The sequence below is a fragment of the Tamandua tetradactyla genome, chromosome 8, assembly GCF_023851605.1.
Source record: "Tamandua tetradactyla isolate mTamTet1 chromosome 8, mTamTet1.pri, whole genome shotgun sequence".
Lineage (NCBI taxonomy): Eukaryota > Metazoa > Chordata > Mammalia > Pilosa > Myrmecophagidae > Tamandua > Tamandua tetradactyla.
In genome coordinates this window covers 78,992,455-79,006,979 of record NC_135334.1, presented here as the reverse complement: position 1 = coordinate 79,006,979, position 14,525 = coordinate 78,992,455, and the positions used below count along the sequence as shown (strand labels likewise).

The 14,525-nt window shown below is 36.8% G+C and overlaps 1 protein-coding gene across 1 annotated transcript; it reads left to right on the top strand.

Annotated features, from left to right (window-relative positions):
* The first annotated feature begins 5,277 nt into the window (after positions 1-5,277).
* On the top strand, positions 5,278-11,636 carry LOC143643597 (olfactory receptor 52E8-like). Its single transcript, XM_077112207.1, has 2 exons — positions 5,278-5,291; positions 10,691-11,636. Exon 2 carries the CDS (start codon positions 10,701-10,703, stop codon positions 11,634-11,636), a length of 936 nt encoding a protein of 311 aa, XP_076968322.1. The 5' UTR covers positions 5,278-5,291; positions 10,691-10,700.
* The last annotated feature ends 2,889 nt before the right edge of the window (positions 11,637-14,525 follow it).

Below are 14,525 nucleotides of genomic sequence, written 5' to 3'. Positions count from 1 at the left end.
GGAATTTAAGAAGTTGCTTGTTTATACTAAGGCCAAGAAAATGTCTCAATTAAAACAAGTCTACAGTAATGTCCAATCAAAGGCATCCATCCAGGGAAAGATAACCTTGGTTCAAGAGGGCCAATGAAGGCTTCTCAAGTGAGAAGGCACATGGTGACAAAGTCAGGGTTTTCTCTGAATGGGAAGGTCACATGGTGAACACAGCATTCTCTGCTAGCTTTCTCTCCTGGCTTCTGGTTTCATGAAGCTCCCCAGGAGGCATTTTCCTTCTTCATCTCAAAAGGTCTCTGGCTGGTGGACTCTCTGCTTCGTGGTACTGCAGCATTCTTTGTTCTCTCCAAATCTCTCTTTCTCCAAAATGGTTCCTCTTTCATAAGACTTCAGAAACTAATGAAAACCCACCCAAACAGGTGGAGACACACCTCTATCTAATCTAGTTTAATAACCACTCTTGATCAAATCACATCTCCAGGGAGATAATCTAATTACAGTTTCAAACATACAATACTGAATAGGGATTAGAAAAAACAGCTGCTTTTACAAAATGGGATTAGGATTAACACATGGCTTTTCTAGGGTACATATATCATTTTAAACCAGCGCATCATTCAATCTTTTAAAATTTCCTTAAATTTTAGCTACCGTTGTTTCTTCTCTGTTGGCATTATTGAAAACATTGAATTTGTTGTTTACAACAACTCTAGACACATTTCATATCCCTGTCATGCTCACTTTTTCATGTGCAAAATTTTTCAAGATTCCTTACAATCTGGTTTTTTACTTAATCCCCTCAAATTTTTTGAAGTTTGTGACAATCTTTTCTCTTCTTATACATTTCAATGATCAACCAGTTTAAAGCAAGCAAACAAAACAATAAATATTCCTATCTTCTCTCTCTAATATGTGGATAAATCTTATCCTTTATGCCTCTTTTCTGTATCTCATACTTGGTACTTCCACACTATCCAGCTTTCAGTTTTCCCTGAATCATAAAATTATCTGAAATGAACTTTATGCCCCATCTACCTCCATATTACAAATGTCAGTGTGAGGTAAATTTTCTAAAATCCTACATAATCATCTCACTTGTGTTTATAAACTTCATGAATATCCAATTTTCTTAATAACAAGCTTCAGTGGCCACTGATTTTAATCTTTCCAAAATATAACTACAGTTTATAAGTAACATTACAGCTTATTTCCATGTTTTTTTTAAACGTTGTTTTAGCAGTCATTGAAGAATATACCCAATTTTCATGCATTCCATAGGTACTTTTAAGCTCCAGTAGAAAGAGCCATCACAGATAATATAGTATTAAATTTACCAGTCCAATGAGAGTGAGTGGTAGGGGGTTAGGCTTATGAAGGTCTTCATAGTCTCAGTAACTTGAGCACATAGAAAGGGAAAATAATTTAATCTAACCCCCATTCCTTTCTTATATAACCTTTGATAAAAATTATACTAATTATTTGTATTCAGAACTTTCTTATTTACAAAAAATCTCACTTATTTATATTTGTAAATGACCATGCAACCTCTGTTTGAATATCTCTTTGAGAGAAATTATATTACTATCTGAAAAAGACCTAAAACATATGATATTTCCACATAATTAGAAAGTTCTTCTTTCAGTGAATTAGATTTCTCTTGTCTGAATTCTTCTCTTGCATGGCATATTCCATGGCAGGGGTCAATAAAGGATAGCATTGTAAATACATAGTCAGACACACTCAAACACAGCAAACTCGACAATTGCTACCAATATTTATTTTTGATTTATATATAAATAAGTAACTGACAATCGCCCTTGGCGAAGCTAATTTTTTTAATCCATTTTGTCATACAATATACTTCTCGGCCATATCCCTGATAGCTTAAATCAATTCTCTCTCATTCAGTCTTTTTGTAACAAAGCAACTCTTCACACACTCCTGGATCTGCTGGGTCCTGATCCCATAAATAGCTGAGTTGAAGGCAAGATGGGGATGATCACATAGACATTTTGACAGGTGTTGTCAATATTCTAATGTTTTCATGGCATGAGGAATGTATTTCAGTGGTCCTCACTCCACAACTTTGGACCTGTGGCATCTGATAATTACTCCTTGTGTTCCTTTAAATAATCTTTTTTCTATCTCCTAAATTCATGAGGATATTTTCCCATATGTTTTTCTAGAAGCTTTACTACTTTGCATATTTAGATCTATAAAACATCTGGAAGTGATTTTTTTCCTAAGATGAACAAGAGGTGTCATGATTCTTGATTTCAAATAGTGTATTCAAGTATCCCAATATCATTTATTGATTAGTGCTTACAGCATAAAATTTCTGTGACCCTTCATGATAAAGCAAGTGATCTTTCACAAATGGACCTGTTTCTTAAATCCTTGTACAGTTATATTTTATATTTGTCTATCTTTGTGCAATGCTATGCTCAATTAATCAGAGCAACTTTATAATATGTCCTGTCATAGGGTAGTGTAAATGGTAAAGCAATACTTGATTTTGCCATGGCTCTCTATGATTTTCCTGGCCCTTCACACACACGCGCACACACACACACACACACAAACATATATGAATTGTTTTTCTGTTGCATACACATGTGCATGTGTGTGCACACACATGCATGCAACTTGCTGGGATTTTGATGTGGTTTCTTTTACTTCATTGTTATATTTGACTTTTTTACAAGATCGAGGAGCCACTAGGAGCATGATAAATCCCTACTTTTATTCATTTTTCTTAAAAAAAACGCTTCATAATATATTGTATTTTGTCTGTTGTGAGCTCTTGCACTTTTTGATTTATTCATAAGTATTTGATATTTTTCACGTTATTTAAAATTATATAATTTCAAAATATTTACATTCCTTTTTTTGTTTCTGGTATACAAACATAAAATTAATTTCTGAATATTGATCATACACTGTCCCCAGTGATACATGTGAGGAAATAATAGACATTCTATGCAGAGAAATTTGGTGAGGATACCATGTTATGAATGGAAGATTTAATAATAATGTGACGTGCAAAGAGGAGTCATTAGAAGGAGAGAGAAAATCGTTAAAGTATTAGTTGGTACAGAGTTATGAGCGGAAGTAGTCCATTAGAAAGCATTGAGGAGAGAGCAAGGTGTAAAGCATATATTTTAATGTGCTTACACTTCCCCTTTTCAATAGAGTGGTCAGGGAAATTTTCTGTGAAACAGATATATTTGAGAAAGGACTGAATGAAATGAGGAAGCAAGACTTTTGAGAGTTTAGAGATGACTATTCCAGGTTGTATAAAGGGCAGAAGCAATATCCCTGGGGGAAGTAGGAGCGTAAAATATTTGAGGAAGGGTAAAAAGTAAAATGTGCCTGGAGTGGAGTGAAGGAAGAAATGAGTGACAGCAGATGGTTTTGAAGAGCACTTCAAGGACAAGAAGACTGTTTTAAGAAGCTTAGACACAAATAGACATTTGCACACCAATGTTTATAGCAACACTATTTACTATTGCCAAGAGATGAAACAGCCCAAATACCCATCAGTGGATGAGTAGCTAAACAGCTGTAGTGAATACATATGATGGAATATTACGCAGCTGTAAGACAGAATAAAGTCATGAAGAATGTAACAGCATGGATGGATCTAGAGGGTATTATGCTGAGTGAAATTGTCCAGAAACAAAAAGACAAATAGTGCATGGTCTCACTGTTAATAACTAATATTAATGGGTGAACTTGACGAATTTCAGTTAAGAACGCAGGTTATCAAAAGACAGAAATAGGGTAGAGAGTGGACAATTGGTGCTGAAGGAATTCAGACTGGGAAACAGAACTGATTGTAAAAATTCAGAAATGGCTAGCACAATACTACCTGATTGTAGCAAATAATATAAGTACATTGAATGAAGCTGATTGTGAGTATGATCAAGGAAGATGGACTGGGGCATGTATGAAGCCAGAAGGAAAGAAAGAGGATAAGACTGAGATGATATAATTTAGGAAAGCCTAGAGTGGACAATGATGGTGATTAAATGTACAGATTACAAAAATGTTTTGGGGCGGGCAATAGTGGCTCGGCAGGCAGAGTTCTCGCCTGCCATTCAAGAGACCTGGCTTCACTTCCTGGTGCCTGCTCATGCAACAAACAAACAAACAAACAAAATTCGCTTTTGCATGAGGAACAATAAGGGAATGTTAGTATTTCAGGGTGTTGAAAATAGATGGCATATGGGTAAAAGTACAATCAATGTAAGCTAGGGTCTATAGTCAATAATAACATTGTAATATACTTTCACTGAATGTAAGAAAGGCATTATGCCAAAACTAAATGTCAACAAGCAGGGGGATTAGGAAAGGGGCATGGATTCTTTATGGAAGAAAAGGAAATGTCTTCAGACAGAGTATGGTGGTGAAGACATGCCTATATACCTAGGCTGAATTGCATGATGTGTGAATAAAATTATTTAAGAATGAACAGAGAAAAACAAGTGCTAAAGAAAATGTGAAGAAAGAGATGTACCTATTCACTGTCTGTAGGGAAATGAGAGGTGCAGCCTCTTGGATGGCAGTGTGGTGGTTCCACAGGAGGTTGGGGGTGGGTTTGCCATATGATCCTGAAACCCCATTGTTCAGTATATACCTGGAGGAACTGAGTGTTGGAACATGAATGGACATTTGCACCAGTGTTTCTGTTGGCAGTGTTCACTATCCACGATGCATGGAGGTGGCCCAAGGATACAATGACTGAGGAATGGAACTATAGTATATATAATGGACTACTGAGTGGCCACAGGAAGAAATGAAGTTGTGAAGTGTGTGAATAGATGAGCAAACCTTAAAAGCTCTATATTGAAGGAAATATCAGGAACAAAAAGACAAATATTATCATGCCTCAATCATATGGACTGTTCAAGCCTGCAAGCTGCCAGAATGCAATGTACCAGAAATGAAATGGCTTTTAAAAAGGGGAATCTTTTTATAAGTTGCAAGTGAAAAGTTTTTAGGCCATGGAAATGTTCCAGTTAAAGCAAGTCTACAGAAATGTTCAATCTAAGGCATCCAGGGAACGACGCTTTGATTCAAGAAGGCTGATGAAGTTCAGGGTTTCTCTCTGAAGAGTAAAAGGCACATGGCTAACATGGCATCATCTGCTAGCTTCCTCTCCATCTCCCCAGGAGGTGTTTTCCTTCTTCATTTCCAAAAGCCGCTGGCTGACAGACCCTGCTTTGTGGTTCTGCGGCGTTCTTTGTTGTGACTTTCTCTAAGCTTTGTCATTCTGCTCTGCCCTCTCTGAATCTCAAGCTTTCTCCAAAATGTTTCCTCTTTAATAGGATTCCAGTAAAGTAATCAAGACGCACCTGGAATGGGTGGAGACATGTCTCCACCTAATCCAGTTTAACACCCACTCTTGAGTGAGTCACATCTCCATGGAGATAATCTAATTAAAGTTTCCAAGATACAGTACATAATAGGGATTAGAGGAAATGGCTACCTTTGCAAAATGGAATTATGAATAAAACATGGCTTTTCTAGGGTACACACATCCTTTCAATCCAGCACATGGACTACCTAGTAGATAAAAATTCAGTGAACAAAAGTCAAGGCATAGGTTGACAGGTTGGGTTTATTGTAAAGGGTCATAGATTGTAAATTTTTACAGCAGTCACATTTATTAACGAGGCATAACTTTTAATTTTGAACTTTGAGATACCGAGCTATTTGCATATAACATGGTCTTTCTCAGAAACTTCAGGTATTTATGGGACACCTGAGAATCAGAGTTAGAGCTCTGAAGCTATGAAAATCAGCAGTCCTCCCTACAGGAACTGTTGAAAAAGTGATCAGACTTCAATTAGAGATATAAAAGAAGCTGATCTCGATAGGACTAAGGTATATCAGAGACTGGATAAAGGATGATGTCATCCATATTTTAAAACTTCACCTTCTTGTGAGATTAAAGGAAGAGATGTTTATTTGGTGCAAAATTTATACTATGGGCAGTGCATTTCCTAATTTAACTTGTATTGTCAATTTAGTTGAATTCCAAAAGTGGCTGGAATCTTGAATAGGGCATGAGATTTTGTAGGTTTGTCCAGGTCCATGTGATGCCCTGATATTCCCAGAATGAATGGACAATGAATAAAGAAATATTTGCAAAGCCCCATGGGGGAATGGGGAGAAAAGGGGAAATACTCAACTTCCCCATTTGGAGAATTTCTGAGATTCTTGCAAGCAGTGGGGACAACCAAATCAATAGGCTGAGCCCTAGATCCTGGGATCCCTCCTTATGAAACTTATTCCTGCAAATGTTAAGCTAAGCCTATTTTTAAAATTAGGCCTAAGAGTCACCTCCAAAGAGCCTCTTTTGTTGCCCAGATGTGGCATCTCTCTCTCTAAGCTGACACAGTAAGTGAACTCACTGCCCCTCCCCCTACGCAGGACATGAATCCCAGGGGTGAAATCTCCCTGGCAATGTGCAGCAGTAATCCCGGGATGAGCCGGGACCCAGCATCAAGGGATTGAAAAAGTCTTCTTGACTAAAAGGGGAAAGAGAGATTTGAAAAAAAATAAAATGTCAGTGACTAAGAGATTTTAAACAGAGTCAAGAGGTTATCCTGGAGATTATTCTTACACATTATACAGATATCCCTTTTTTAGTTTATGGTGTATTGGAGAGGCTAGAGGAAATATCTGAAACTGTAGAGCTGTGTTCCAGTAGCCTTGTTTCTTGAATATGATTGTATAAGGATATAGCTTTTGTAATGTGACTGTGTGATTGTGAAAATCTTGTATCTGATGCTCCTTTTATCTAGGGTATGGACAGATTACTAAAATGTATAGGTAAAAAACAAACAAATAATGGAGGGACAAAGGTTAAAATAAATTGGATAGATTTTAATATTAGTAGTCAATGAAAAGGAAAGCAAAGGGTATGGTATGTATAAGTTTTTCATTTTTTTCTTTCTTTTTCTGGAGTGATGCAAATGTTAAAAAAAAAGAGGATCATGATATATACACAACTATGTGATGATATTGTGAGCCATTAATTGTATACCATGTATCGAATGTTTATATGCTAAGAATGTTTGTATGTTTTGTTTTATAAATGAATACACTAAAATAAAAATTAGTTTGGATCAGATAACATGAAAAGAGAAGCTAAAGTTGTGAATAGGTGGGTAGAGTTTGATTACATGGAATAACTCTATCAGGAACTTGAAGGATGGAGGGGATGGAGTGGGAAAAGAAGAGGGAAGGAAGAGAGAGAGGATGAACAAAGTAGTGGAAAATATAGGGTGGGATTGGGCCCACTAGAACAGATATTTTATTTACCAGCAACTTTGAAATTTAATTTGGGAGTTATCATACAAATTCTAACAGTGTCAGTAAAAGAATGGGTTTTTTGGGAAAAAATAAAAGAGCAATGAAAAACTCGTGCCTTGTAGTCTCCATGTAGAGAAAAAACAAATTGCAAAATAGCATTCTCCTGTGCCTATTAATTAAACTATGTCAAAGTCTAAAATATACACTAATCCCATCTCAGGGGAAATAGAGCTATAGTAAAACTATAAATAACATTTGTTCTACACACTACGTGGTGCATGTCAGAAAGATGCCAAGTAGTGTTCGCAAGTTACTGCTTCACAGATGTTTAGAGATAAAGGTAAGTCATATCAAGGCTAAGATGTGAAAAATAGCAGGAGATATGGGGAAAGTCCTGATGCCAAGATAGTATAGAAAGATGGAGGAAAAGTCAAAGTATGAATAGAGGATGAAGAAAGAAAAAGACACATCCACGACCTTTCAAGGCTACACGTTTTCTTAAATGTTTATATACCAGTGACCATCCAGTCTTGTAAAAACAAAAGGACTGTGAAGCTTATGAAGAAGGAGATGCATCAGTATGTCCTTTATAAGTTTAGCTGTTGTTTCTGAACTGGTATATAAGTGCCTAAATGTGACTAGCAAGAGGGCAAGGATTAACATTGCCTATTTTCCAGAGCATCGCCTGCTATAATAAAGGTGGCCATTTAATATGTTATTGAATGAAAAGTGTGACTATGTGGATCAAGCATTGTGGCTCTAACAGATTCTTCTAGATTTAGGTCTCAGGGCAAGGGTGGTGAAGGAGCTGAAAAAGAAAATAAGCTTACATGATGGCAGGACAGCAGTGAGACTGGGGGCTTAGGCAATGATGAGATGAGAAGGTAGACTCTCATCTTCTCATTTCTCTCATGATTAACTGAACATGAGATGAAGTGAGTAAGTGGGTTGTGGGGAGATGGAAGTAATAGGGTAGACTAAGGTGGATGCCAGAGAAAATGGCTTCTAGATATAATTCCATGTAGTGCCTGGGTGTTATGTTGCAAAAAAAAAAAAGCAGTTGGAACCCAGTCTCCTTTTGGAACCCAGCACAGATTGAGTGATAGATGAATACATCTTGAAACAACAGGTCATTATATATTTGAGGAAAGAGCAAGTTACTTTATACAGTATTTAGAGACTTGGAAATGATGTTGTCCCAGTGAAGAGAAAGGATCGGTTTGGAGAACCCACTTCGAAAATCTGTAGCAATTAGTAGGATAAATTGATTTTGAGGGGATGTAGCCATATTTCACTTCTCTGAGTTTCTGCTATACACAGCTTCTAAGTGTGACCAGGGTGATGACACTGCAACTTCCATCATTCTCTTAAATCTTAGGTACTAACATCCGCTTTGCTTTTGTTCTTCTTTCCATGTGAAATGAAATTTATTTTCATATTTTATATTTACTCTTTTTGCCTTCGTTTAAACTTATCCTTCTCCATGGGATTTATCTTGACCCTCCCTCTATACCTACAATACTCTGGGCATACTTTTACCATGGCCCTTGCAATGCAGTTCCCAAATTTCAACTTTGGAATTTTATCTCCCTCACTATCAGTGGTCTTCTTGAGAGTATGTGACAGGTCTGTCTTAAATATATAATGCAATTGCCTAATCAAGACTGGCATACAGCAGATCTCTTAAATATTTGATGGAATAAATTTTGAGAATATCCCTCTTTGTTCACCATGTATTTTCCACAAAAGAAAGAGAAAATGATTGTATCATTACGTCTGATTTTCTCATTACAGAACTGAGAACTCCAAAGAGCTCCTCCCTGGGTTCAGTAGCCCAAGTTCACATATTATTCTCCTTCCTAAAAGAATGTCCCAAATTATTCCTCATCTCTGCCACTCTTCATAGGCTTCAGATGGGTATAGTTATTTGCCAAGCACTTATTTTTTCATGGATTTAAAGTAGGGTTACTAACCTTCATATGAATTTATTTCTGACCTATGCCACTGAATTATTCTCCCAATATTCTTATATTCCTTAATTTGAATAAAAACTTTCTGTAAAATTGTATACATTAACAGTCATTCACATTTTCTGTAGAACTAGTTTTACTCAAATGGTTGCCTGCTGATAAACATCCCCAATGTTAAGTTCTTAAAATTCTTAATTTACTGTATGTTAGGACATTATGCATAATCTATATGTGTTACAATTCAAAATCTCTTAGTAATTCTTTTTGTCTAAAAAGAAAACATCCATAAAGACACTAATATCTGAAGTAGATAACTGATTGGGTAAGAAATAAAATGTAGGGTAATTAAATTGTTTTTTGCCTTTTCCTTGTCCACATATGTTGCTGATGATATTTGAAAGCTCTCTTGCCCTCAGAACTTAGCCACCCTTTCAAACTGTCTCATGCTTGGACAGCTTCTTTAATGGTAATGTTGCTTCATGGGCTCTCCAAACAAGAGACAAACTCTCAAACAATTATTTTTCTTAATTGCAATAGATCCTTTGCAAAGGAAATCCCTCTCCTTGTCTTTAGCCATTTTCCAAATTTACAATTATATCTTCTTGCAAAACCATTTATGACAGAAATTGAATTGTTTATTTTCTAAAACACAACGTTGAAATCATTACTGTCTGACTTGTTTTTCTTTAATTTATTTATTTAATGAACTTTAAAAATTGAGAACTTACATGTGGCAGACCCTTATAGCGCATATAAATAAAGATAAGTTGTTTACTCTGCTCTCAAATTTATACTCTTTAGTATTCATAAACACATGTATAATACACACTCATGTATGCAAAAATACACAGTGATATGCACACTAAATTTGTGGTTCTCTTATTCCCTAAAGGGAAGGAGTGGTTGAGGTTAAAATTACAAATAATTTACCATGTGCAATAAACAAAAATACATGTAAATCTACCAGATACACAGACTTTAGAACTTAATTTTCCCCACTGTTACTGGTTACATTCCTAATTATGAATTTCCATCTGACAGAGAGATATTCATCTTCCTTCCTTTCATTATGGCTTAACTTTTTAGTTGGGAAAACATCTGAAGAATGAGGTTGAGGGTGGAGTGACAGTGGCTCAGTAGCAGAATGCTTAGCTGCCATTCCAAGAGAACCGGGTTGAATTTCTGGTCCCTGCCTATGTGAAAAAAGAAAAAGAAGAGAGAGGGAGGTTGATTCATTTTCTGGCACTGTTTGTACATGAGGAGGTTGTGAGAATGTGAGGAGAACATTGTACTGCCTTTCCAGACGGAAATAAAAGGAATAATTACAATGATAACTGCATTTTTACTAGGAATCTGGACAATGGGAAGTCAATAACTCTGACATGCACACCAACGAATTTTGGCAGAAGAAAGGCTATGCTTAACGACACTCAGTTCCATCCTTTTTCATTTCTCCTGTTGGGAATTCCAGGACTGGAAGCTGTGCACACCTGGATTGGAGTCCCCTTTTTCCTGGTGTATCTTGTAGCACTGCTGGGGAATTCTGCTGTCCTTTATGTGATCCAGACTGAGCACAGTCTCCATGAGCCCATGTACTACTTCCTGGCCATGCTGGACTCCATTGACCTCGGCCTGTCCACAGCCACCATCCCCAAAATGCTGGGCATCTTCTGGTTCAATCTCAGGCACATATCTTTTGGAGGCTGCCTTTCCCAGATGTTCTTCATCCACTTCTTTACTGTCATGGAGAGCATAGTATTGGTAGCCATGGCCTTTGACCGCTACATTGCCATCTGCATCCCCCTCCGGTACACCGTGATCCTCACCAACAAAGTTCTGGGCACCATAGCAGGCATTGCCATCCTGCGGAGTGTGTGCATGGTTGTTCCACTGGTGTTTCTACTCCTGAGGCTGCCGTTCTGTGGGCACCGTGCCATCCCTCACACCTACTGCGAGCACATGGGCATTGCCCGTCTGGCCTGTGCCAGCATCAAAGTCAACATTGCAATTGGCCTTGGCAACATTTCTCTTTTATTGTTGGATGTGCTCCTGATCATTCTCTCCTACGTCAGAATCCTCTCTGCTGTGTTCCGCCTGCCCTCTCGGGAGGCCCGACTCAAAGCTCTCAGCACCTGTGGCTCCCACATTGCTGTTATCTCAGCCTTTTTCACCCCAGCATTTTTCTCTTTCTTGACACACCGTTTTGGGCACAACATCCCTGGATATATCCATATCTTCTTGGCCAATCTATATGTGGTTGTTCCTCCAGCCCTCAATCCTGTAATCTATGGGGTCAGGACCAAGCAGATTCGGGAACGTGTGCTGAAGATTTTCTTTAAGAAAGATAGCTAACCATTCAGATATCTTGGAGGGTTTGTGTTATAATTCGTTTTCCCCACATGTTAAAAGTGAAGTCTCCACTCTCGGACACATTAGAAAGTAGGAAAGAAAGCATATTATTGAGAGCAGTAAAAAAATTTGTGCTTAAGTTGAAAATTTTTAATAAAAGACAGTAGTATCTTGATGATTTTATTGAAATCTGGGTCAATTGTGAATCCATGTAAACTCTTAGCTCACATTACAGAGGAAAAAAAGACTTCAAATAGCTTATAGAAGTAAATATGCTAAAACAGAAAAATTAAAATGCATAATAAAAAATCTTCAAGATGTTGGGTCAAAGATTTCTTAGATCTGAAACTGATAGCCAGGAAATATTTTTAAAGAATGACAGAGTAGAGTTCATCAAAATAAAAACTTTTGTGGCTTAAAAGACACCATTATGAAAATGAAGAAGCAAGTCAGAGATTTGCAGAAAACACTTGCAAATCATCTATACGAGTAAGAAAGTATCTAAAATACATAAAACTCATACCACCCAGTAAGACAAATTTCCTTATTAAAAATAAGCAAAATGTTTGTATTAACTTTTCTCAAAAAGATTATACATTTAGTGAATAAGCTTAATTGATACTAATATTCAAGGTATCAGCTACCTCCATTCCCCATTAACATAGTATGCGTATGGGCCTAGGAAATGCATGGAGTCCCAACCCAGATCCAGGTGAGAGAGGTGACAGTGAATGCAGGGACTGATCAAATTGTGATTTCAAATTTATAATTGAATAAATATATTGATAGTTGGTGGAACCGTCTTGTGCAAGTAGAAGTTTCTGAAACTGTACCCTCTCTTGCCCCATCCAAGGGAACAAGTAAATTAAAAAAAAAAAACAAAAAAACAGATTTCAGGGATGGTGGTCTCTGTCAGATTCCCATTTAATTCACCAGTTTGATGCTTACAAAGCCCAAATGAATATTAATCAGTGACAGAGGATCATTGCAAACTTAACCAAACAGTAGCGTCAATTATGCCATATCTTCTAGGGTAGATAAACACAGCTTTCAGTATGTGGTATACAGTTATTGGAATGGGAAATGTGTTCTTTTCCATTCGTAGCAAACAAGAAGTGCAGAATCAGTCTGCACTCCTCTCCAGAGAGCATGAGTGTAGATTCATATTCTTTCGTCAGTGCTACATTAACTCTCTCACCATCAATCATAATGAATTCTGAGGGCATTTGAACTATCTGAACAATTCACTGCACATCTCACTGGTCCACAAAGTTGATGGTATTCTAAATGGGTCAGATGATTAATAAAGGGCAAGCACAATAAAGGTCTTTATAAGACATGCAGACGCAAGATAGGAAATAAATCTTATGAACTTCAAAGTGTCAATCACATAATGAATTCTGTAGGAATCCAGTGACTATTAAAAGTGCTGTTAAAAGCTAAGGTGCCAGCTTTGAGATAATACCTGAAATAATTGACCCTGATTAACATGAGGTAGTGTGGGTGGGCCACATATTGAGTTCAGGAGAGAATATATTTAACATGCAGAAGATTCACAAAAATGAAATACAGTTTTATAAAGGAACCGAACAAATTCATTATCTTGCGAGAGAAGAACTTGGTAACTAGTTGCTAATATCTGTCAGGTTTTAAGAGTCTGATTTGTCCTAGCAGAAAAGATATCTTGAACCATTAGGGTGTTAGTTTAGATGAGAACAATGTAGAATAGATAATGGAGAAGGGAGATGGCAAGTGCAGCTATGGACATGAGATAAATCGAAGAATCAGAGACTTTAATTCATTTCATTAACCTCTTTTAAATAAATTCCTCAAGAAACAAAATTGAGCAGGATTCAGGAGAAGCTGTTTTCAGAGAGGTCAATTATCTATGACCATCACAAAAGATAGTTTGTATTAGATTCTGGAATGTTCCATCTAGATCCTGTCTTCAGAATTGACACATTCATAACCCATTTGCTTGTAATATCAAATCTTGGTATCCAATGACTGAATCTCTCATTGGAATTTCTCTCAACTGATGGAAACTGTCTTGTGCAACGTTGTTCCACAGCAGTGTGCTATTTCCTATTGGCTTGTGAGGGTGGAATGTTAAATTTCCAGGAATGTTATAAGCCTATGTAAATGCAGTTATTACTGAAAATTAAATATATATAAATTTATAATTAAATAAATTACATTACAAACAAAGGCAAACTCAAAGCTCATCCATCTCTAGCTATTTTGTTATGTTTTACTTTCATCAAGTCCTTTAGGATAATTTATATTGTTGTTTCTATGATGTGCCACTATGTATCTCTTCTTAACTCTGAGATCAGTGATGTTGTGGTGGTAGCTTGAAATTGGCCCTGGTGGGAATATTTATGCCAAAGAAATCAGCAAAGATTGCAAAGTATGTTGTTTTTATTTCACTTTGTTTCTCTCCAGAAAGCTGGCTGTTAAACATTTACCAGACCACACCAATGGTTGTTTCCCTTGCTAATGGGCATCACACAAGGATGATCTGACAGGTGTGGGGAAGTAAAGTCCTGGCTTTCTTGTCTCCATTGGAGACAACTCTGAGGTTCCAGACCTTTCCAAAGAAACAGCTGAAATCTCAGTTGCAATTGCCTTGATTATTAGTCCCTCTCTCTGTCTAATCTAAACTTTCTTACAGGTGTACCTCCTGAGAGCATTCCTCAATAAATCTACGAAACTCTCCCCCTTACAATTTGTATTCAGATAACTAAGTTGAGGAAAATATTCTTTTTGAATAGTGTATTTCCAACATTTTCCTATCATGCTTTGAATTTTTATTGTGAGATTCTCCAAAGCTAATGTCTTATTTCCCTTGATTCTTTCAAATTGGTTTTGTCTTTGGTTTCAGCAAATTTG

Coding starts and splice junctions, on each gene's coding strand:
- LOC143643597 (XM_077112207.1), top strand. CDS start 10,701: ATGCTTAACGACACTCAGTTCCATCCTTTTTCATTTCTCCTGTTGGGA.